Raw genomic sequence first — 22133 nt, forward strand, 5'->3', positions numbered from 1 at the left:
ATCTAATGCAGAACCGATGCCGAAAGCTCCTCCCAACATTTGGAGGCGTTACGCAAACTCGCTGCAGACTTCGAAGAGCAAAAGGGTACACTAGAGGAACTCAAGGACCAAAAGCAAAAAGTCATCCGGTGCTTGAACCTGGACGACAAGGAACTAGTGAAAGAGCAGATCAGCCACTTTGAACAGCGATGGTCCCAGATGCAAAACCTGATTGAGAGGAAAATCCAGGACTCTGTGGTGACCCTAGAGGAAATGGGCCAGGTGGAGGCTCGTCTGAGGGAGGCCCGGGATTGGGCCGAGGAACAGCAGCCTGTCTTGTCCGAGGCCATGAAAATGAGTCCCCCGCCGGAGTTGGCTCAGAGTTTCCTGTTTGACCATCTGAGCATTTGCAGCGAGTTGGAGGCCAAGCAACTCCTGTTGGCCCAAGCCATGGCCGACTCCGACAGGGTTTTGGCCCGCCTGGGTCTCAGTGAACGTCAATGTCTGCAGCAGCTGATTTCCGACACCCAGTCGGAAGTCGAGTCTCTGAGCGTCAAGGTGGTGCAGCGCAGGAAACACCTGAGCAAGGCTTTCACCGAGAGGACCCACTTCCTGATGGCGGTCAACCAGTCCATTTCCTGGGTCCAGCAAAATGAGAAAAAGGCCCAAGCTGAAGAGTACATCGCCTTGTTACCCGAGGACCTCGCCAAGCAGGTCCGGACGTGTCGGAACATTCAAAGCAGTTTGAAAGCTTACCAGAGTGAGCTGACGTCCTTATGGTCTCAAGGGAGGGACTTGATGAGGGATGCAAACGAGGAAGAGAAGAATGAGATTCTCACAAAGCTCCAGGAGCTGCAAAGCATCTTCGATAAAACTCTACACAGGTGTGGCCAGAAACTTCAGGAACTGGAGAAAGTCTTTGTCTCGAGAAAGTACTTCAAGAATGACCTGGAGAAAATATGCCAGTGGATAAAACAAGCTGACATTATCACATTTCCCGAAATCAATCTGATGGTTAGCGACGCTGAATTAGAGGCGCAGCTGTTCAAATACCAGCAGGTAGTCGAGCAGGCAGTGGAGTACGAGAACCTTCTTCTAATTGTCCAAAGAGCAGGCCAGGAGATTTTGCCAACCCTCAATGAAGTGGACCACTGCTACTTGGACGAGAAACTCAATACGCTCCCACAGCAATACAACAACATATTAGCATTAGCCAAAGAGAAACAGGAGAAAATCCAACAGGGTATTTTCACAAGGACTGAGTACACCTCTTTCATAGATGTCACGCAGAAAGCGCTTGAGGGACTTGAGGAGCAGTTCAACCATCTAGGCACACAGCCGGTGGGCGTGCAAACGGAGGAGGTGGTCAGTCTGCAGGGCGATTACAAAGCCATCCAAGCCGATCTGGGCAACCTGGGTCTCGCCGTTAGCGAGCTCAACCAGAAGAAGGAAGGCTTCCGTAGCACCGGACAACCGTGGCGTCCCGAGGAAATGACCCAGCTCACCGGTCTTTACAATGGCCTGAAGAGGCTGGTGGAACAGAAAGTGGAGCATCTGGATGAAACTTTGGAGTCGTTCGAGGACCAAAAGGCCATGGCCATGCAAGTCGACTCTGAATTGAAGGCAACCAAGGAGCAGCTGGTGAAGGTCAACGCTGAGACTCAGTCTGCAGAGGAGAGACTAAAGAACTATCACGCTCTTGCTGGGAGCCTCCAGAGTGCCAACTCGCACTTGTCCAGGCTCATGGAGCAGATGGTTACTCGTCCTCCGCGTTTGGACCAAATGGTCCAAAACACCTCAAAGGAGCAGGTGATCCTGTGGCAGGATGAGCTTACATCCTTGCAGGCGGCGGTTGGCGACCTGATCGAGGAGTGCGAGAACCGTTTCGTTCAGAGTAAAGACTTTGAAACTGAAATGCGAAAGACGCTGGCCTGGCTACAGCAGGTCCGGGACGAGATGGGTTCTGCCGTCACCGTAGACATGCGTGTGGAGAAGGTGCAAGAAGAAATCAGGAAGCAACAAATCACACAGGAAGAAGTTCAGTCCAGACTAAGGATTGTGGCGGCTCTGAGTAGCAGGGAGAAGCAGAAGTACACCAGCGCCAATGAGCTGCCACCCACCCGCATGGACGCCAGTCTTGGAGAAATGGCAAAGCTGCAAGCAGATGTCCAGAAAAAGCTGAGTTCCAAACAGGTCCAACTTCATCTTATATTTCTGCCACAAATGACGTCCGGTAGAACTGCAGATCCTCAGTTTTTGGGTTAGTTGGAAAGGTTTATTTTAAGGGTTTAGAATTGGAGATGATCATTCGGTCCTGAGGGTTAGAGTCAATATTTGGAGCATTTATTTTTCTTTCTGGCAAATGGGTACGGGTTTAGGGGAAAGGTTGAGCATTTAGGGCTGGGGCTGGATTCAGGTTTCGGGTTGCTCTTTAGAATCAGAATCAGAATCAGAATCATCTTTATTGCCAAGTATGTAGAACACACAAGGAATGTGTTTCCGGTAGAACACGCTGCACTAGTATCGTCGTCAAAAAAAAACTGCTAAGTGGCACTATACAGTTCCATTTTGGCTACTGTTGAAAGAGTTCAAAGAGTTTATGGCTTGGGGAAGAAGCTGTTTAAATGTCTTAGCTTTTAAGCTTTGAAGATTCATTTTATGGGATAGGGTCAACCCTTTTATCGCGTGCAAAACCCAAGTGGGTTCTAAACATGCCTCTTGTATTGACTATCTTTGCAAAGGTGACCTTGGAGCAGGCCCTGCTCTTGTGTCAGAAGTATCACTTCAGGATGCAGGCGGCCTGTGAATGGCTCGAGGACGCCGTGTCCTTCCTGCAGCAGGCCGGCTTAGGCGTAGACGTGGAGAACTACGAGGAGTGTCTCAGACTACAGGATGGCATCGTGGCCACTGAGGAGGAGTTCATCATCCACCTGGGAGAGTTGGAGGACCTCGTGCCCCAACTGGAGGACCTGGTCAATCCCGTAGCCAAAGGACAGCTGCGGGTAAGCGTGGATTCAGCCAAGCAGAGAGGCTTGGAAGTCCGGGACCAGCTCCAGTGTCATCAGGCTGTTCTTCACAGGTAAGTGCTTGGGAAAATCCTTCCATGTGAGGCGTTCCTGCATCCAAAAAGTTTGAGAACCCCTAATTAGACAGAGCTAAATGAATATCTCTTCTCAGCTGCGTGGCTCAGTGGATGTCGTACCAGGAGACACGGCAAACCGTCATTGAGATCATGAACGAAGCTGAAAAGAAACTCACTCAATTTTCCACCGCAAAAGCAGCAACCAGCCAAGAAGCCGAGGACAAGTTGCGCAGTCACCGGGTAGGAAAGCTTATAACGGAATGTAGAAGAGAGAAGATGGCAAATCGTTGGTTTTGTTTTGCTCTTTTTCAAGTCCCTGGTCTCACTTGTCAACGGCTTCCAAGAAAAGCTGAATGGTCTGGAGGAGCAAGCGGCTCAGCTGGAGCAGGTTGGCAGCGACGCTAGCAAGGCCACCATCAGTCGCTCCATGACCACCGTGTGGCAGCGCTGGACCAGGCTCCGCAGTGTAGCCCGCGGCCAGGAGCGAGTTCTGGAGGACACGGCGCAGGAGTGGAGGACTTTCATGGAGAAGGTGAGTACACAAGTCCGCGATAGACCAAAGGAGGCCACGAACACACCAGACTGACTGAAATTGATATTTGTCCGGTGGTAAAAGATGACAAAGATGCAAACTGTGGCGGACGAGCTTCGGCGTCAGGTGCCGGACACTGCGGTGGAGAAGGCCTCCAAGGCCACCCTGAACTCTCTACTGGAGCAACACGACGTCCTGAGCCAGGACTTGGAGAGAGAGCTGTCGTCGCTGACTCTACTGCGCCAATACGCCCTAAGTCTGCTGCGTGACGTGGAGGTGCCCTCACCCACCAGTGAGCAGGAAGAACTCCTCAGCCTGAAGGAGATCCGGGCTGTGCAGGACCACATGGACAGGTACTTTTGTCTGTCGTCGTGTATAATCTAGAGTGTACCTCGCCTGCCAAAAGTGAGCTTTGCTATGTGCTGTTACTCTGGTTGTTTTTGTGTCTAGCCTCCTGACGCAGTCCAGAACCAAGCGAACTCAGGCAGCTCAGGAACTGAAGGACAGAGAGGATGTAGAGCGAGAACTCAGCGTGGTGAAAGCTTGGATTCAAGAGACGAGGGAGCTTCTTTTCAACCTTTCACCCGATATTGACTCTCTGCTTCAGGAATTGGAGGTATGAAGGAAAGTGGACTGACAGAACTTAGACCGCGAAAGAGAAAGATGATGAGGAGGATACATTTCACAGATCAAGATCTTGATTAAGATTGGAATTCTACCACAAGATCTTCAATGACTCGGTTCACGAACAATTCAGTTCATAAAGGAAAGTTACAAAGGGCTGAGCACGAAGCCAACTTGTTTTGGGAATGAATGACTTCCATTTCCATTCATTTCAATGGAACAAACTGCTTTGGTTTGCAAACGTTTCAATCCGACTTTTTTGGGAATGGATTAATTCCATTTCCATTCATTTCAATGGAACAAACCGCTTTGGTTTGCAAATGTTTCAATTTAGCAGAGTGTTACTCATTCGATGTCTTGCTGTTTTTGGGGATGGGATCGGGTCAATCTCATCGTCCCAAGGCCTTCTGAATCAGTTACGCTGACCCTTGACCCTTATTTTTTTATTTGACAAAATCTCATCTACTTGGAGGTGGTCCATGGAGACGTGATCACCTATCGTCAAAACGTGGACAAATTAGCCGAGCAGCAACAGAGCAAGTACCTGGATCTGTACACCATCCTGCCTTCCGAAATCTCCATGCAGTTGGCCGAGGTCTCGCTGGCTTTGGGGGCCATTGAGGATCAGGTAGCACACTATTTTTGTCAAACGCTGCACAACTCGGAGTACAGTGATACCTCAGCGTAAGAACGCTTTAGCTAACGAACTTTTCGCCTTAAACACGTTAAATTCACCAGAATATAATCTTGGCATCCCAACTGGTTTTCAGGAAACCTATGGGAAATTAATGTTTGGAATACACACTTTCTAGGAACCAATTAAGTTCCTAAGCCAAGGTATTGTTTTCATACGCTGCTTCGGTTCCTCTTAGGTTCTTTCCAAAGAGAGAGAAATCCATAAAACCAGAGAAATCAAAGAGGAGTTGAGTTCCAGAATCCACGAGGTCTCGGAGAAACTCAAAGCCATCTCCGCCAAATTCAAGGACAAATCTCCTGAGGTTGACCAAGCAAAAGAAGAGGTCAAGGTAGGTTTGGTCTGCAATGGGTCCTGGCATCAAGTGAGTGTTTGGTAGAAGATTTTTTTTCCCCGTGAGTCCAGAGTCTGGTAGAAGACTTGGACTGCTGTGGTGGTTCTCTGTCCGAGCTGGACGCGGCCGTGCGGGACTTTGGCCGCCGTAACCCTCTTCTGGCGAAGCAGCTCAGTGACGCCATCGAGAAGCTCTCAGAGATGCACCATCACGCCGCCCGACTCGCCGACTGTCGCAACAACTGGCTCAAAAAGGTTTGGAACTGGGACCGTATCTGATCAGGCATCATGAGGCCAAACTCCGTCAACTAGAAAGAACTCATTCACTGCCAGACGTGCAAAAATGTGTCCACTGCAGTGCCAGGGTTTTTGTCATTGTCACTCAAATTTCAGGACCTGCAGAATATTGAGTTTTAGGACGACGTAAACATTCAACACAGCATTAAGAAAGCTGAGATGCTCTTCTTTCATCAGAAGAAAAGAGTTAATTCCTAAATGATATGGGTCTGGAGTTATATGAGCTTGAAATGAGGGCAGATGTCCAAATGCAATACGTCCATATCTGTTTATATAGCGCTTGAACAACAGCTGAAGCTGGAACAAAGCGCTAACATGAAAAAAAAGAGAAATGCTGCCACCTTGTGGAAAAGAAGAAACCTGGCCAGAGGCCATGGCCAGCGCTTTATCAGCACCCATCTAACTGGCTACCTAGCTAGCTATCTTTTTGCTATTTATTAGCTAGCTCTATATTTTTCTATCTATAAGCTATCTAGCTATCTATTAGTTATCTATGAGCTAGCTGGCTAACTTTCTATGTATTTGAGTTATTTGGGGTTGGGTGAACGGTGGCGCAGTTGGCTGCCGCTGCTCACCCGCAGAAAAACGGATCCTGTGACTGTAAAGTGACCTTGACAGTTTTGAAAGTCGCGTAGAAATTAAATGTATTATTATTATTATTAAAAAAATCTTGAACAAATTTGGGAATTGCCAGTGTGTATGTATTGCATTGTATTTTGTACATCTGCCCTCATTTTAAGCACATATAACTCCAGACCCATCTCATTTAGGAATTAACTCTTTTCTTCTGATTAAAGAAGAGCGTCTGAGGTTTCTAACGCTGTATTGAATGTTTATGTATTCCTAAAAGTTAATATTCTGTTGGTCCTGGAATTCAAGTGACAATGACAAAAACCCTGGCACTGGAATGGACATATTTTTTTTGCATATCGTCTGGCAGTGAATAAGTTAATTGGTTCTGAAAAAAAGTGTGTTTTTTCACTCAAATAGTTGTTAGCTGAGACATGTTTTCCATGTAAATGCCCTCATCTGTTCCAAGTGCTCCAAATTTCAGACATAAATGTTTTCAAAAGCATCATAATTCATTACAATGTGGAACAAATGCAAGGAAATGTCCCAATAAATAATAAATATTCCAAAAATGATGGCCATTTAACTTTTGAACTGCATCCTCATCGGTTTTTGCTCTCTTTCGTTCATGTTCTATCTTGCAAAGTGGCATTTTAGCAATAAACGACAACAACTTGCTCTTTGCTCCTCCAGGCCGTTTGCCATTTAGACGAATACCACGAGATGCTGGACTTTATCGTCAGGTGGTCGGAGAAAGCCAAGAGCCTCCTGAGGGCCAACATCATCTGGAATTCGGCGCTTCACCTCCAGGAACAGATACACATGCACCAGGTGGGTGGCAGACAGGCAAACTGTTACCTTGGCTTACAAACTTAATTGGTTCCCAGACAGAGTGTGTAGAGTGTATCCCAAAGATTAATTTCCCATAGGAAACCATTCAAATGAGAATAATCCGTTCCCAGGTCCCATAAAACACAATTTTCTACTTTCTAATTTTCTAAGCCTTAAAACTACACAAAGTAGAGCTTATTTTATGTATAATAAATGTGCTATGGTATTATAATGAAAGAAATAAACTGTACCGTATAATAAAGTGGTTTTATTGACCTTTGTGATGGTCGTTGGTGGCTTGATGCTTTCATCAGCATGAAACACTTGATGAGGAACAAACGTAGCCTTCTTCTTTCACTATCTTGAGGAATGATCCCTTGTAGATGCTTTCTCTGCCATCATTTTACCTTGTTCCTCATCAATTGTGTTCTGTTTAGCTGGGTTGATCGCTTTTTGCATCACGTGTACAGATGGCTTGTGCGGGTTATTTGTGGAGCCTGATTGATGGGATATTTTAACCTTGCAGTCTACACTCTGCCTTTGAACTATCAGAGTTGAAACGAGTCCACACCTGCCTGAGGGGAGTTGCTGGAAAAGGCGGTGGGCAGGGTGCGGAGGGTCCTCTAGGATTTTCCATACCCTTAGTCTTGGTTCTTGACTAAGATTTGGCGCTGCCAAAGGCACAATTGGAAAAAGAAAGAAATAAAATTGTGGAACGGAAAGGGGTAGGAGGCGCTGTAGAGGCAGCCGCTAAGGGGGCGCCGTGACGTAATATCTCGGTCCATCTGTTAATTTCAAAATTTGGGGCTCAAATGTTTCGCCGGACGGCGCCATTTTTCCTACTCTGTGTCCAACCCGTCACCAACGGTGTCTCTCGATTCGACCCGATGCTAGCGGGATTCTGGTCCTTCACTCACATACACTCATTTTGGGTCTCCTCGCCAGGCGGTTCTCCGAGAGTCCCGCGAGCTCCACGGAGACCTGGAATCCATGGCGGAGAAAGTAGAACTCCTGTCCGAGGTCCTGCACGTGGAGTCCATGAGCCGGCAGATCTGCGAGCTCGGCCGGCATACCGAGGAACTCCAGCAGAACCTCAAGATGCGTCTGCAGAACTTGGAGGATGCAGAGAAGGTATGGTACTCTGGTACTCCAAAAAAAATGGTCCTGTGGTAAAATCCCATTTCTTTCATTTCCCAATGAAATCAGAGTATGGAAGCGTTGGAATGCCAGGTGAAGGCCTTACACGTGGCTCTGGAACAGGTACAGTCCACGCTAACGTCACCTGAGCTGGCACGTCAGAGTCTCAAAGAACAGTTGCTTCAAAGACAGGTAAGCACCGGAAGAGACGCGGGCCCAATTGCGACGTTCAAGCTTGACCGACTTTTTCAACATGATTTTCGTCAGCGTTTAATGGCCGACATGGAGAGTTTGAAGCAGCAGGCGCAGGCCGTGCAGCTGCGCCAGAGCGCTCTACGCGTGCCCGAAGAGGTGATGCCTACCCTGGCTATTTGTCGCACGGCGCTACGTCTGCAGCAAGACGCCAGCCAACTGCAGCACGTGGCCATCCAGCAGTGCAACATCCTACAGGTTTGTTGCGATGATAAACATCATGTCCCCCCCCCAAAAAAAATATTGGAAAGAAATGGAAGTTGAAACAGTGGCAAAGAAGACCCAAAATTAGACAAAATAGCACCAATGCCATTTCAAAATAAAACATCCAACTCTTGCAACTCTTAGTGACCACAAACCAAATAAATAAATAAATAGACAAACAGACAAACAAAAAAATAAATAAACGAACAATAATAATAAGTCAATAAATTGACAGATAAATAAATTAATTAATTTGACACAAACAAATAAACAAGCAAATGAATGAATAAATGAACGAATACATGAATAGATGAATACATGAATGAATGAATGAATGAATGAATGAATACATGACTAAATTAAAAAAATTAATGACTAATTTGACACGTGAATAGATGAATACACAAATAAATTAATGCATTAATAAATTAATACATTAATACATGGATAAAGTAATCATGTAAAAAATAATAAATCAATAAAGTGACACATTAATAAATTGATACATTGATAAATTAATTAAAAAATAACAAATCAATAAAGTGACACATTAATAAATTGATACATTGATGAATTTAATAATTTAAAAATATGTAAATCAATAAATTGTCACATTAATAAGTTGATATATTGATGAATTAATAATTTAAAAAATTATAAATCAATACATTGACACATTAATATTAACTTAATCAAAAAAACAACAAATTAATGAATGAATAAGTTGATAAATAGATAAATGGATACATGAATCAATGTTGCAGGAGGCGGTGGTGCAGTACGAGCAGTACGAACAGGAAGTGAGGGAGCTGCAGGCCTTGATGGAGGAAGCGCACGCCATCATCCAAAAGCGTCCCATCACCACCGGCGGCGTCCAGGAGCTGCAGGCGCAGATCCTTCACCACCAAGTCATTCCACCCGCAACCAACCATCCAACCATCCTTCTGGCTCCAAACAACATCTTCTCATTCTTCTTCTTCTTCTCTTTTTAGGGGCTAGCCCAAAAAATTAAAGGCTACCAGGAACAGATCGCCTCACTTAACTCCAAATGCAAAATGTTAGCGGCGAAGGCCAAGCACGCCACGCTACTGCTGACGGTCAGCGACGTGGAAGCGGGGTTGCCTGAAATGGAGGAGGAGAGGACGGCTGTGACGGTAAAGAAGAAATAATCATCAGACTTAAGAATAATAATAATAGATTTCATTTCTAAGCGCCTTTCAAAATAATTGACATCGGGGGCTTATTTCAGGGCCTTGAGGTACCCCATAAGTCAGCATCCGTCACTCGGATGCCATTCACGAAATGAAAACAACAAAGTCGCTGGATGTTTCTCACCTGTTGGCTTTTTGGTCTTGCTCAGAATACGGCGGGGCGTTGCCACGCCCTCTTGTCACCCGTCACCGAGGAGTCGGGCGAGGAGGCGACCATCAGTTCTGTCTCCTCTCCTCTCACGTGTCGCTCGCCGTCGCCACACGGCCGCGGCTACGTTGCTACGGCTAAGGTATTTGACATTCGATAGCCTACGGAGGAACAAAAACAAACTCTCTGAATGAGATAGTGTCCAGTGTGGTTTAACTCATGCGCTGCCATTCCCAAAAATGGGGAGGTCCCAAAATCGGGGAGGTCCGATAAAGCGCTGGTCAGACCTTTGGCAATGCTTTTCCCCTTCCACAAGGGGGCAGGATTGGCCTTTTGTCAGTGTTAGCGCTTTGTTGGTGCTTTGGCTGTTGTATATCAATCAATATGGATGTATAATATTGTATTTTGGACATCTGCCCCCATTTCAAGCTCAGATAACCCCAGACCCATATCGTTTAGGAATTAACTCTTTTTTTTCTCATGAAAGGAGAGAGGCTAAGGTTTCTAACGCTTCAATCAATATTTGTGTAGTCCATATTCTGTGAGTCATCAATAATATGTATCTGTTGTATTTTGTACATCTGCCCCCATTTCAAGCTCGGATAACTACAGACCCATATAACTTAGGAATTAACTTTTTTTCTGATGAAGGAAGATACTGAATGTTTATGTAGTCCTAAAATTCAATATTCTGTGTGTCCTGCAAGTTGAGTGAAAGTGACAAAAACCCTGGCACTGGAGTTGGGCACATTTTTGTGCACCACCTGGCAGTGAATGAGTTAAATAGACAAATTAGTAAATTAATAAATACACAAAAATATAAATTAATAAATAATTTCGGAATTGACTCTTTTTTCCTGATGAAAGAGGAGAATCTCCGGTTTCTTACGCGTAGTCCTAAAAGTCATCTGTGTGTCCCTGGCACTGGAGTGGACACATTTTTTGCACATGGTCTGGCAGTCAATGAGTTAAAGTAACCGTTGCATCTCAGTAGCACCTTTCCCCCCCAAAAAAAATTCAGTTTTCCGAAGATTTGGTGGGAATGTCTATCATGAGTAGACCCACGAAAAAGTCTCATGATATTGGTAGTCTGCCATTTTAGTTTTCAGTGGCCATTTTAGCTCATTTGCTTATTAAAAAAAAAAGAATAAATAACAGGTGGTTTCCACGATGAAGATGGAATTTGGTAGCGTGTCTCTCATGAGTACAGCCATAAAAAAAAACCATCTCAAAACGTCATAGTTGAAATCATCTTAGCTTCAAACTTTCACCAAATAATTTTTGTTGCTTGAACATCCTCAAAGTGAGACAATGGCCTCCTTCCAGGTTGGCAGAGGAACCCTGAAAAGAGCTCCGGTCCAAGAACTCTACGACCCGACGTTTGAGTCTGTGGCCAACCTGGATGACCTGCAGCGCTCGTGGGAGACGTTAAAGAACGTGGTGCGTAATTTTTTTTTATTTTTTTCCAGGGTCTTCTGTTTTTGAGTCATTTTCACTTGAACTGCTGGCGCCTTCCGTGGACAGATCAGCGAGAAGCAGAGAAGTCTATACGAAGCTCTGGAGAAGCAGCAGCGCTACCAGGCCTCGCTGCAGTCCATCTCGTCCAAGATGGAGGCGCTGGAGGCCAAGCTGAACGAGCCCCTGGAGGTCGACGGCAGTCCAGATAGTCACATGACTACGCACCAGGTCAGGTCTTCCACAACCCTCCAATTCATGGCCGCCCTGAGATGACTCTCCGTCCATCACAGTGTCCGCTCCAGTGCCAGGGCTTTTGTCATTGTCACTTGAATTCCAGGACCCGCAGAATATTGAGTTTGAGGCAGACACCAACATTCTATACAGCGTTAGAAAACGGAGATGCTTTTGTTTTATCAGAAAAAAAGAGTTAATTCCTAAATGATATGGCTCTGGAGTTATCTGAGCTTGAAATGAGGACAGATGTTCAAATGCAATACATCCATATTGGTTTAGATAGCGCTTGAACAACCGCTGAAGCAGGAATAAAGCGCTAACATGGAAAAATAGGAAATGCTGACCCTTGTGGAAAAGAAAAAAACGTTGCCAGAGGCCATGGCCAGCGCTTTATCGGCACCCAACCATAAAAAAATAAAACCCGAACAAATTCCCTCACTCACAATGTCCCCTGCTAGCTGCTTTCCATTAATCCAAATCAACTGAAGTTTTTCAACCTCTTCTATTGCCTGAGACCGTTGCTTAGACAACACAGAAACACGCTTAGCCACGCGTAGCAATGGTCGACTTAGCGTACTGGTACTGGGACGCTAAGTCACACAAACGCACACCTCGTTCATGTTTCTCGATGATCTCCTTCTTACGCTCGACCGTAATTTTCAGCTTAACACTAGCATGTGGTGGGGTCTTTTTCGGTCCCATAATAGCAAAAATATCCTTGATAACAAACCACGTCTGCACTTAGTGCACTCAAAGAAAGTGGGTATGGAAAACTAGCCAAAAACTAGTTTGTATGCCAAGGATATATTCTCGCAAATTTAATATTCATAAGGAAAAAATTCGTAAGATAAAGGTATCACTGCATTTTCAATTTGCGAATAAATTTGTGAATGAGTAAATGCTACTAGCATCCCTCTTCTATTGTCCTTTGCTGTCCACGCAGGCACTGATCCAAGAGATTCACAGCCTGCAGAAGGACATGGACCCGCTCCAGACGAGCTTCGGCGAAGACCTGAACGCGGCCGCCGCTTCGCCCGTGGACGAGCAGCTGGCCATGCAGTCCTCCTTGGCCGTCCTCGCCGAGAGGATGGCCACCATCCACATGAAGGCTTTGGGGAAGCAGCAGCTCTTAGAGGTACGCCTTTGAGAAGCAGTCAGGATCCATAGCCCAATTCGGTAGACCACAACGGTTAAGGGAAGGAGCTGTCAAAATCCAGGGAATTATAGATTCCAAAAAGTCCAAAACTATACAGTGATACCTCCGCTGACGAACGCTTCAGATCACAAACTTTTTGCCTCGCGAACATTAAATTCACGAGCATATAGTCTCGGCTGACACACTAGTTTTCGGCGGACGAACCAAACCACACGATCGAACAGCGCCACGGTGGCTGGCGGACTAGTTTTCTTTGAGTGCGGACGTGGTGTATTATCGAGTGTAGTTTTGCTATTATGGGTCCGAAAAAGACCCCACCACAGGCTCGTGTTAAGCCAAAGAAGACACTAAAGAAAATGACGGTCGAAAAACACCAACGAGGTGTGCGTTTGTGTGACTTAGCATCCCAGTACCAGTATGCTAAGTGGACCATTGCTACGTGTGGCTCAGGGTGTTTCTGTGTTGTCTAAGCAACCGTCTCAGGCAGTAGAAGAGGTTGAAAAACTTCTGTTGATTTGGATTAATGAAAATCAGCTAGCGGGGGACAGTGTGAGTGAGGTTTTTATCGCCGAGAAAGCACAGCGACTTCATTCGGATATCAACTAGAGGCAACTTCATCAACGGCCATCACAAAGGTCAATAAAACCACTTTATTATACTGTACAGTTTATTTCTTTAATTACCATCCAATATCACATTTATTAGACATAAAATAAGGTCTATTTTGTGTAGTTTGAAGGCTTACGTTGTAGAAAAGTGTGTTGTATGGGGACCTGGGAACGGATTATTCTCATTTTAATGGTTTCTTATGCGAAATAAATGTTTGGAAGTCAAACTTTTCGCCTTACACACACTTTCTAGGAATCAATTAGGTTCGGAAGCTGAGGTATCACTGTATATGGTTGGGTTATCATTCAGAAAAACATAACAGCTAGCTTTTTATGGAACCTGATAGTTTGTCATCCATTGACAACTACCATCACAAAGGTAAATAAAATGACTTTATTATACAGTACAGTTTATTTCTTTAAGTACAATAAAATAGCAGATTTATTATACATAAAATACAGTGTATATATATATATTTTTTTAAGGCTTATTCCGTAGAAAAATATGTTTTATGGGGACCCGGGAACGTTTTATTCTAATTTGAATGGTTTCTTATGGGAAATAAATGTTTGGCAGACAAACCTTTCGCCTCACACACACTTTGTTGGAACCAATTAAGTTTGTAAGCCGAGGTATCACTGTACACAATTTGATGACGAGCGAGTCCAGAGGTGAGCGTGTCCGTTAAGTCATGTATCTGTCGCAGGAACGCGTCATCGATCGCCTCGAAGGCCAACACCAGGATGAAGCCGTGCTGCGTTATCAAGTCCAAACGGAGGAGCTGGACGGCTGGTTGGCCCGGACGCGCCGTTCCGCCGCCGCCATCTTGGAGTGCCAAGAAACGGGCGAGGAAGGGCGACTGGCATCTTGTCAGGTGAGTCAAGCGTTTTCCTGGAGCGTTCGATCCTCCGCTAGGACGTTGACGCGGTTGACCTCATTAGCGGCACGAGCGCTGCTCTTAAGAAGATTATGTCAGCGAGTCGTCGTCTGACCACGAATAGATCCCGCTGCCTGGATTCCTGGCAAAGCCTTCGCCGCCGGGAGGACTTGACCAGCCCTAAAAACAACGCCGTTTTTCCATTTCGTTCCGTTCGTCATCCATGCGACGTGAGGGATTAGCGCCGATGCGGCAAACAAGCAACCCGGGTCAAAGAAAGCACTCGCCGTTCCCCATCTCGGAATAGTCGTGGGTCTTGGTGGCGGTCCTCATGGAAAAGGGACTTGCGGGGGCAGCATGTTTGAGCTAGCGTCCCTCTTCCTGCTGCTGCAGAACATGCTGCTGGACATTGAGGAGAAGGTCCAGACCCTCTCCGAGTTGTCCGTGCGCGGCGAGAACCTGGTCCTGCAGGGCCGCGTGGAGACCCGGGCCGAGGCCGAGCGACTGGCTAGGAGGCTGCGGACTCTGAAGGGGGGCTTGCTGGAACTGCAGAAGATGCTGCAGGATAAGCACGCCGGCATGCAGGTAGCTGGCTCATTTTGTGCCACCTTGATTTGATCGGACATTTTCTTTGTCAGCAAGTCAAATCATTTCACTTTGATGTCATAATAATAATAATACATTTCATTTAGAAGCTTTTTTTAAATATGTGGAAAAACAATCAGACACAAAAACCTACATATCACAGGTTACAAAGGAACACAGACAGACTCCCATAGGAACCGACTTAGCCTCTTGGGTTATTTATGTAATCAAAAAAAATGGATTCAAATCAATAAATCACCAAGTAATACACTGGTGTCCAAGTCAATGCCCGGGGGCCAAAATTGGCCCGTCACCTCATTTTATTCGGCCCGCGAAAGCAAATCAAACTTACGAAATTCCATGATGCTTGCGAAAGTCCCAACCAAAATTTCAAATTATCGTATGTAAACAACAATAATAGTCATTATTTTTTACTTCAAATTTTGAAAACTAGTTATTCATTAATTTGTTGTGCGCTCTCGATCTAATATGTGCAGGGTAGTCCGAAAACTCAATGTTCTGTGGGTTCTGGAATTTGACTGAAAATGACAGCTTCAGCTGTCGTTTAAGTGCTATTTCAATCAATATGTATGTATTGTATTGTATTGTATTGTATTTTGAACATATGCCCTCATTTCAAGCTCATATAACTCCAGACCCATATCATTTAGGAATTAACTATTTTGCTCTACAGTATTGAAAGACGATCCTCTAAGGTTTCTAACGGTGTATTGACTGTTGATGTCGTCCTAAAACTCAATATTCTGTGGGTCCGGGAATTCAAGTGACAATGACAAAAACCCTGGCACTGGAGTGGACACATTTTTGCATCATCTGGCAGTCATTGAGTTAATTTGGCCATAGCAAAGTTTGGTGACCTGCCAAAATTTAAATGCTTCGTCTGATGATACGTAGGCCTCCATGGAAGAACAGGAGGACAGCGAGTCCGACTCCAGCCTCTCCCAGAGCTCCAGCGTTCAGGACTGGGTGGCCCAAGCTCGGACCACGCGTTCCCAGCAGCACCAGGACACGCTTCAGAGTCAAAGGGTAGACTTTTCCACCAAACTGTGCATGTACACAGTCTGATTTAGAAAAATAGATACATTTCAAGTTTTGTGTCCTTTGTAGGAATTGGAGGAGCAACTCGCGGAACAGAAGAAGCTTCTTCAGTCGGTAGCCAGTCGAGGAGAGGAGATCCTCATCCAGCAGGCGTCACCTGGCAGTACCACGTATTGAACACCCTCTTGTTGCACCTTTGGAAAGAAATTTATCATATCACAAAAGAAGACTTTGGACCGAAAATTGACCGGATTGTTACATTAACGGGCTTTGACAGTCGCCTCCTACACACGTTGACCTTTGTCTTGCCTATCACCAATCGTCACTGGGGATTTTTTTTTCGGTGGGGTCAGGGGCAGTGCTTCGGAGCCGTTTGCCATCGCCGCGCTGGCTGAGAGGGAAGCCCGGGCGGCTCAGCAGCAGATGAGGCAACGTTGGGAGAGCCTGCGACTGGAGCTTAACACCAAAGTGCAGCTGATGCAGAAGAACCTGGAGCAGGACCATAAGCGGACGGTACGATCTGGTTGTGAAGGAAGCAAGCCTAAAACCGGTGATATGAGAAGGTTTTTGTCGTTCCCACAGGTTTATTCCAGTGGTCCGTGCGCAGCACCGCTTTTAAGAGAAGAACTTCAAGCTGACGCCTTGTCGCTGAAGACCCTTTTTGAGAGATTCAGGCGAACGATGGAAGATTCTCAGGTTGAAATCTTGAACATGGTACTTAGGACTCTCTTGAAACATGACATTTAAAGACTTTAGACTTACTTCTTCTGCTAGGAGAACAAAAAGGACTTTCTCCCCAGGTCTAGAACCAAAACCATAACATCCCCTCAGGTGTAACTTGGGTCAACTGCTGTCCTTTTATAGTCCGGTAGCGGTGATGATGCGACGCAGGTATCCACGATGGAGCAGCAACTCTTCACGGCCGTGTCCTCCACTTCCTCCTGGTTGGACGGCGTGGAGAACGTGGTCTTGTCCGACTCGTTGCTGCTGGCCGACAACGTGGAGGCTCAGCTGGAAAAGCAAGAGGTGTGGTCACCTGACAATAATGGATCTTTCAAGGTTCAGGGTTTGTTCTCTGTTCCTGGATCTTTATGGACCTAGTTCTTACCAGCAGAAGATGGCTAGCTGGATACAATTCAGCGCTCTTAATTAAACATGATCTGACCTGCTTTTGGATTTGTCTGCAGACCTTGGCGATTGAGCTCCATCGTGTGACGGGGGCGTTGACGCTCAGCCAGTCCTTGCTGGCCGCATCATCTGCCTTGAGACAAGAAGAACAGGCCTTGCTGGAGGAAAATCTGGGCTGTCTGAAAGAGAGACTCAGAGCTCTGGGCGGTGCTCTGGATCAAAGTTGTGACCACATGAGGACCAGGACTCAGCAACTCACAAACTACCAGGTGAGTATTGATACATCCCAGCGTATCCTATTTCCCAAAGAAGTGCCCCAGGGCTCCGTCCTGGGGCCCCTCCTCTTCATTTTATCGTTTCCAAAACAAATGAAGATTCTTAAGGTGTCTGGTTTGGCTTTTTTGTTGAACACAGACTGAACTGCAGCATCTCCAGAGTGCATTAATGGAAACTAAGTGCCAGGTCTTGCAAGATCTATATGAAGCCACAAATAGACCAGCCTCAGAACAGCTCCAGGTAGTACAAACTTTTGTGTTCGCTTAAACACTCAGATTCCTCACATTTTTTTAACAATCACTCATTTTTGTGCAGGTCATTGCCCGCACCGAGGACAACATGAAAGAATTTGAAAAGAGGATTGCAGAACTGAAAAGCAGAGGAGCTGCGCTGCAAGCGGATCAGATGTCTACAGACAAAATACTGAAGCTTCAGGTTGGACGATAGAAGTAGGGACACTTGCAAATCAAAGTCCCCTTTTATAGCTGCTGTTGTTTGTCAGGATGCCTACGAGGAGCTCGCGATGACCGTTGGCTCTAGGCGCAGCGGGCTCAACCAGAACGTGGCGCTGAAACTGCAATACGAGCGAGCCCTGCAGGACCTCGCCGACCTGGTGGACACGGCCAAGGGCAAGATGGCTGCCGACCAGAGGATCGTCGCCGGATCAGCTGATGAAGTCCAGAGTCACCTGGACAAACATAAGGTCAACCACTTAACACTTTATTGAGGAGCAGAATTCAGCAAAGGAACTATTTAAAAAGGGACAAGTAGGCCCAAAAAGTCTTAGATCCAACCACACTTTTATGATCCTCCTCGGGTTCCAGGTCATTGCTGAAAAAATCCCAATCTCCTATCAGAATATCTTGCCATCTTTCATCAAAAGTTTGAAGAATAAAAAGCAAAGTCCTGATCCAAATCTTCGGTTGTCTTGAAGGAGTTTTTCCAGGGTCTGGAGTCCCATATGATCTTGACCGAGACTTACTATGGGAAGATTTGCGCTCTGGTGCTTCCTAAAGAGAGACGCATGCTGGAGGAGACCCTGAACCAGACTCGGGAAGTCTTGCAGAAGTCACACAGTAAGGGTGTGGAGCTGGAGGGCATTCTGGAGGTAAGACCACTTGACCACCTCACCCACAAACCAGATTAGGATCAAAATTTTTGTTCTGAATTCTATTTGTCAGACTTGGCGTCGCTTGGTGCAAGACTATCAAACCATGGAAGGCCAGTTGGAGGCCGTTGAGGAAAGTATCCCCACAGTGGGATTAGTGGAAGAGTCGGAAGAAAAACTGATAGAACGGATTTCACTGTATCAGGTACAAAATATGCCAAGTATCCAAACTGAGTATTTTATTCTCCCGGCTTCATATGCAATTGACTCTTGTACTTAAGTACAGACTGTCAGTACCTCTGCTACAAGGTGACATTATTTCTTCTTTACCCCTCAAGGGTCTGAAGGGAAAGCTTACGGAGCACTCACACAAACTGCAGCAGGTGCTGGGAGAAGGCAAATGTCTGCTTCTGTCCATCTGCTGCCCCGCTCTGGAGAATCAATTGGCAGTTCTGGGCGAACGATGGCTGGATAACACCGGCAGGGTCAACAAGAAACAGCAGCGTCTGGAGGCCATCCTCAAACACTGGACCAGGTCAGGAACCTCATCGGACCCCTCTGTGCCCTTGTGTTTGTTTCTCAAACTCTGGTCTCCGTGCCTCAGAGGATTCATGATCAATTCTACACAAGCCATAAAACAAACCTGCTACACTGAACTCCCTTTCATCACGGTGGACATATTCTGACCTAGAACCACTATTACCCACCCTTCATCCTCCAGCTATGAGAGGCAGTGCGGGGAGCTTAGCGAATGGCTACAGTCTGCCCTGGAGCGTCTGGAATTCTGGAACACGCAAGCAGTCCTGGTCCCACAGGAGTTGGAAACAGTCAGAGACCACCTCTCTGCTTTTCTGGTGAGGCCTCAGATCGCAACATCTCCATCACGCTGCCGTTCTTACGTCTCACATGGCTTGATTCCGTTCGATTGCAGGAGTTTTCCAAGGAGGCAGAGAGCAAGTCCGGCTTGAAGAGTTCTGTGGTTTCTGAGGGCAACCAACTTCTGAGGCTGAAGAAGGTGGATACGGTGGTGTTGCGCTCAGACCTGGCCCGCATTGACAATCAGTGGAGTGAACTGTTGACCCGCATACCTGTGGTCCAGGAAAAGCTCCATCAGGTAGCTGTCCACCAGATATGAAGATACTTTCAGGCCACAGTGGAACATTGACTTACTCCAGAGTGAAAACTATTGATGGTCTTTGAGCAAAGTCTGGGATAGATTTATGACAATCCAATTCATTTAAGTGGGAATAGGGACAAAATCTACTTACTGCTATATTTCTCAAAATCAAGATCCCAACATATTCATTTGTTGCTCAGGTCCAAATGGAGAAGCTGGCCTCCCGTCACGCCATGTCAGAGTTGTTTAACTGGATATCGCTGATGGAGAATGTCATCGAGGAGGATGAAGAAAACCTCAAGGGTGCAGTCGGCTCACATGTGTTTCAGGACTACTTGCAGAAATACAAGGTAATGGACCTGGCAAGCATTTCATGGACCCACCACACCGGGACATAGATCTGACAGTGAAGTTGAGTGGAAGGAAATACCAATCTCCTTGAAATGGAACGCAAAGGGAGCAGGCAGATACAATTAAAATCGGAGAGGCCCTGGAATTGAACTATGTGGAACACCACATGACAGTGACAGTGGAGCCTATGGAAGAGTGCAGTGTTTAGATTAAATTAGTCTTTATCACTCCCACAGCGGATACATATACATATACTTTCTTTCGTTTTCAAATTTCTCAGGGCTTCAGGGTGGATTTCAGCTGCAAGCAGCTGACTGTGGACTTTGTCAACCATTCGGTGCTTCACCTCACCGGTCACGACGTGGAGAGCAAGCGCAGCGATAAAACAGACTTTGCGGAGCGTCTCGGCGTCATGAACAGGCGGTGGCAGATCCTCCAGGGCCGGATCAATGAGCGGGTGAGGGAGTAAAATATCACAATGATCTTCCACTTGGCAGTGAAAAACGAGTTTGATTGTTTATATTGCAGATCCAGTTCCTGGAGAGCCTGCTCCAGATGTGGCTGGACTACGAGAGCAGCATTCAGGCCCTCAAGTCTTGGATGGGGACTCAAGAAGAGCGTCTTAAGAGGAAACACAGGATCGAGGACCTGATGTCGGTACAGAATGCTCTCAAGGACTGCCAGGTAGCGCCTGCACCTCATGTCGCAGTATTCCAAACTCCTTCGAGAGTTGTTTCGCTGTTCACATTCCAAACCAATCTTTCAGGAAATGGAGGAGCTGGTGAGAGACAAAGAAAAAGAACTGGAGCGAGTTGAGGAGCAAGGTTGCGCCCTGGTTCAAAACAAAACGGACGAGGCCTGCACTATTGTCATGGAGACTCTCCAGAGTGTCAACCACACCTGGGGCAACCTGGAGCACCTTGTATGTTTTATTTATTGTTATGATGATCATATCTCCTCAAACGTAGTGAACACGACCTAATTATGTCCAGATTGCTCAGCTAAAGATCAGCCTGACATCCGTGTTGGATCAGTGGAGTCTTTACACACGTGCATCAGAAGAGATTAACGGCTACTTGATGGAGGGGCGCTATTCCGTCTCACGCTTCCGCCTCCTCACCGGTTCCTTGGAGGCTGTTCAGCAGCAAGTGCAAAGTTTGCAGGTACCACAGGCATTTTTCTTTCCCCGACCGTTCTGAGAGGATCTGTTCACATGTGCAACGCCTGTACAGGGTTTGCGCGATGATCTGGAGAAGCAGGAGAGCAGTCTGAGGAAGTTCTCCGCCGTGACCCACCAACTGCTAAAAGAGTGTCACCCATCGGTGTCGGATTCCCTCAATCACACTCTCGAGGAGGCTAGTGCTAGGTGTGACGAATATGGTTTGCAATCGAACTGTAGAATCTCCAAAAAAACAATTGCTTTTCAAAATCCTAGAAATGATCCCCGGCTTGACCAGGGTAGTGTGGGACTCTCGACAGTCCTGAACACGTTCCGTTTCCCCACCTTAGATGGTCCGGCCTCTTGGAGGAGATATCTGAGCGCCTGAGGAGCAGCAAAGCTCTCCAGCAACTGTGGCAAGGCTACAAGGATCTTCACCAGAAGACCTCTGCCAGCGTTTCGCTCCAGGAGGAGAAAGCCGAGCAGCTCCTCAAGACGCCGAGCGGCGAGGACATTGCAGACGACCACGTGTCCGCCTGGATCCAACGTTGCGGCGTGAGTCCGACTTGTGTTTGCAGTCACCACCAGCCACCACCTGCACCTCCACGGAGGGCTTGGTTACCTCTTGGACATGCATTAACTGAAATTTCCCCTGTTTTTAGGAGGTCCTGGGCTCCCACGTGCCGGTGCAGGCCTCCCTTCAGGTGCTCCACGAGCTGGGAGATCAGCTGAAGCATCAGGTGGACACAGCGGCCGCCTCGGCCATCCAGTCGGACCACCTGGTGCTTTCTCAACGGCTGGCGGCGGTGGAGCAGGCGCTCAACAAGCAACTCGTCACACTGCAGGTCCACTGAGTTTGCGTCAAGGAGCAGATCATTGAAGTCCTCCCAAAACCAACTGACCTACTTCTCTTCCCCCCTTCCAGACCGGCGTCCATGACTATGAGATCTTTAACCAGCAGCTGGACGCTTTGGCCGGCTGGGTGGTGGAAGCCGAGGAGGCACTGAGTGTTCACGATCCCACCGGCTCCACCGACCTGACCCTCATCCAAGAGCGCATGCAGGACCTGAAGGTTTGCGCTCACATGTTTGAAACGAGTCGTGGCCACGTACGCTTATGAAG

The 22133-nt window shown here is 46.8% G+C and overlaps 1 protein-coding gene across 13 annotated transcripts in view; it reads left to right on the forward strand.

Moving 5' to 3' along the window:
- The window catches only part of syne1b (spectrin repeat containing, nuclear envelope 1b), an 81407-nt gene that overhangs the window by 42098 nt on the left and 17176 nt on the right, over positions 1 to 22133 (forward strand). For 11 of the 13 annotated variants that reach the window (XM_089004511.1, XM_089004509.1, XM_089004496.1 and 8 more), the window contains 44 exons: positions 12 to 2172; positions 2721 to 3058; positions 3157 to 3301; positions 3375 to 3593; positions 3678 to 3946; positions 4044 to 4209; positions 4690 to 4845; positions 5090 to 5242; positions 5317 to 5499; positions 6805 to 6942; positions 7888 to 8073; positions 8149 to 8271; positions 8347 to 8529; positions 9300 to 9443; positions 9528 to 9689; positions 9896 to 10036; positions 11221 to 11334; positions 11419 to 11580; positions 12530 to 12721; positions 14058 to 14225; positions 14622 to 14813; positions 15729 to 15860; positions 15942 to 16042; positions 16226 to 16385; positions 16455 to 16586; positions 16737 to 16898; positions 17060 to 17269; positions 17415 to 17516; positions 17592 to 17711; positions 17779 to 17979; positions 18211 to 18384; positions 18458 to 18589; positions 18723 to 18919; positions 19106 to 19238; positions 19316 to 19498; positions 19702 to 19851; positions 20133 to 20309; positions 20381 to 20536; positions 20619 to 20774; positions 20845 to 21015; positions 21085 to 21218; positions 21362 to 21566; positions 21674 to 21856; positions 21937 to 22083. In XM_089004511.1, the coding sequence (XP_088860637.1) occupies positions 12 to 2172; positions 2721 to 3058; positions 3157 to 3301; positions 3375 to 3593; positions 3678 to 3946; positions 4044 to 4209; positions 4690 to 4845; positions 5090 to 5242; positions 5317 to 5499; positions 6805 to 6942; positions 7888 to 8073; positions 8149 to 8271; positions 8347 to 8529; positions 9300 to 9443; positions 9528 to 9689; positions 9896 to 10036; positions 11221 to 11334; positions 11419 to 11580; positions 12530 to 12721; positions 14058 to 14225; positions 14622 to 14813; positions 15729 to 15860; positions 15942 to 16042; positions 16226 to 16385; positions 16455 to 16586; positions 16737 to 16898; positions 17060 to 17269; positions 17415 to 17516; positions 17592 to 17711; positions 17779 to 17979; positions 18211 to 18384; positions 18458 to 18589; positions 18723 to 18919; positions 19106 to 19238; positions 19316 to 19498; positions 19702 to 19851; positions 20133 to 20309; positions 20381 to 20536; positions 20619 to 20774; positions 20845 to 21015; positions 21085 to 21218; positions 21362 to 21566; positions 21674 to 21856; positions 21937 to 22083 (9313 nt within the window). The remainder of the gene's footprint in view (positions 1 to 11; positions 2173 to 2720; positions 3059 to 3156; positions 3302 to 3374; positions 3594 to 3677; positions 3947 to 4043; positions 4210 to 4689; positions 4846 to 5089; positions 5243 to 5316; positions 5500 to 6804; positions 6943 to 7887; positions 8074 to 8148; positions 8272 to 8346; positions 8530 to 9299; positions 9444 to 9527; positions 9690 to 9895; positions 10037 to 11220; positions 11335 to 11418; positions 11581 to 12529; positions 12722 to 14057; positions 14226 to 14621; positions 14814 to 15728; positions 15861 to 15941; positions 16043 to 16225; positions 16386 to 16454; positions 16587 to 16736; positions 16899 to 17059; positions 17270 to 17414; positions 17517 to 17591; positions 17712 to 17778; positions 17980 to 18210; positions 18385 to 18457; positions 18590 to 18722; positions 18920 to 19105; positions 19239 to 19315; positions 19499 to 19701; positions 19852 to 20132; positions 20310 to 20380; positions 20537 to 20618; positions 20775 to 20844; positions 21016 to 21084; positions 21219 to 21361; positions 21567 to 21673; positions 21857 to 21936; positions 22084 to 22133) is intronic. The other 2 variants (XM_089004502.1, XM_089004512.1) reach the window with 1 other exon arrangement.

The sequence above is a fragment of the Hippocampus bargibanti genome, linkage group LG09, assembly GCF_051943395.1.
Source record: "Hippocampus bargibanti isolate YZ-2025 linkage group LG09, ASM5194339v1, whole genome shotgun sequence".
In the NCBI taxonomy this organism is placed as follows: domain Eukaryota; kingdom Metazoa; phylum Chordata; class Actinopteri; order Syngnathiformes; family Syngnathidae; genus Hippocampus; species Hippocampus bargibanti.